Below are 1,472 nucleotides of genomic sequence, written 5' to 3' on the forward strand. Positions count from 1 at the left end.
AGAGACAATTTCAAAGCAACGGTTACATGTTAATCCATATAAGAAACATCAAAAAAATAACATCATCGAGAAAATTATGTGAATATGACAAATATATACCTAATTATGATAATGATCCTGAGATGAAAGAAGTAATAGAAAAATATAATGAACGATTAGCAATACGATGGAAAGAATATGATGAATTAAAGAAAGAAAAAGAAAGAAAATATAAAGAACAATACGATAAAGATATAAAAGAAATTATTTTAAAAGACAAAATAGAAAAACAACTAACAAAACAATTATCAGCATTAGACAAATTTACTGATATAGACGATTTAGCTAAAGGTATATACGAAAAAAAGATAGCAAAAAAAAATAAAAAAGATTATAAAAAATCCAAGAAAACATTAGGTCATACCTTAACAGAATGGAACATTTTAGCTAATATTGATATGTATGAATGGATACCTTTTTCATCTAAGGAAGCAAAAATTGATTGTAATATAAAAAATATGAAACATGCTCTTACTAAAGTTGGTTATATAGGTCCTAATAAATTTGCTTCACTTGGTAATAAGGATGGAAAAGATTCTATTGACATGGATCAGTTATTTAGTTCTATTATGAGTTCTTCTAATGCGTTCATTCAAAGATATATGGGGGATGATATTACATCTAGTGGTAGTAGTCTTAAAAAACAAAAAGGTTTACTCTCTTTAGGTCTTTACGCGTTATGGGAAATTCTAGAACATATTGTGATACCTACTGCCGCTGCTCTTATTTTTGGAAGTGATGATCATGGACATGAATGTAAAGCTAATGAAAAGAAAAGGTGTGAGTGCGTTTGTAAAGAAATAAAAACTTGTTGTTGTAAATGTGCAGATGCAGGCATGTGTGCATGTAAATGTGCATGTTCAGGTGAAGGTGCTGTTACATGTGTAGGTAATTGTGCATGTGCATGTGCATGTGCAGGTGAAAGTGTTGCTACCTGTGCGTGTAAGTGTGCTCATGGAAATGGCTTTTACGCAAAGGTGCACAATATTATAGAAAAAGGTCAAGTTTTTGTTGATGCTATTTTTGCAGTATATATTATAGCTTCAATAATGTTAATTCTTTATTATGTTTTAAAATATTATACAGAAGTAAAAATGGAGAAAAAAATGAAATATATGAAAATATTAAAATAAAAGATATGTACTGATATCATAATAATTATTCGTTCAGTGTATATATATATATATATTTCAAAGATGATATATTAAAATATTACATTTATATACCTATATATAATAATATAGAATTGTTTTATTATTTTTTTGTTGTATTATTATTTTCTTAATTTTTTTTATTATTTTTTATTATTTTTTATTTTATGTTTATTACAAAGATGGAATCGTAGAATATTAAATATATACATATATGTATAGATTATATTATTTTATTACTTATTTTGTTTTATAATAATTTGTTTTTTATAATTATCTTTA

At 25.3% G+C, this 1,472-nt stretch overlaps 1 protein-coding gene across 1 annotated transcript; it reads left to right on the plus strand.

Annotated features, from left to right (window-relative positions):
- Positions 1-1,172, plus strand: PGSY75_0035500 (rifin; the record flags this gene model as incomplete). The annotated part of the gene is made up of 1 exon (XM_018783482.1): positions 1-1,172. A coding segment is annotated over one exon (1,172 nt), but the record flags the coding sequence as incomplete, so codon positions are not given.
- Positions 1,173-1,472: the final 300 nt, after the last annotated feature.

This window comes from Plasmodium gaboni (genome assembly GCF_001602025.1).
Source record: "Plasmodium gaboni strain SY75 chromosome Unknown, whole genome shotgun sequence".
Classification (NCBI taxonomy): Eukaryota; Apicomplexa; class Aconoidasida; order Haemosporida; family Plasmodiidae; genus Plasmodium; species Plasmodium gaboni.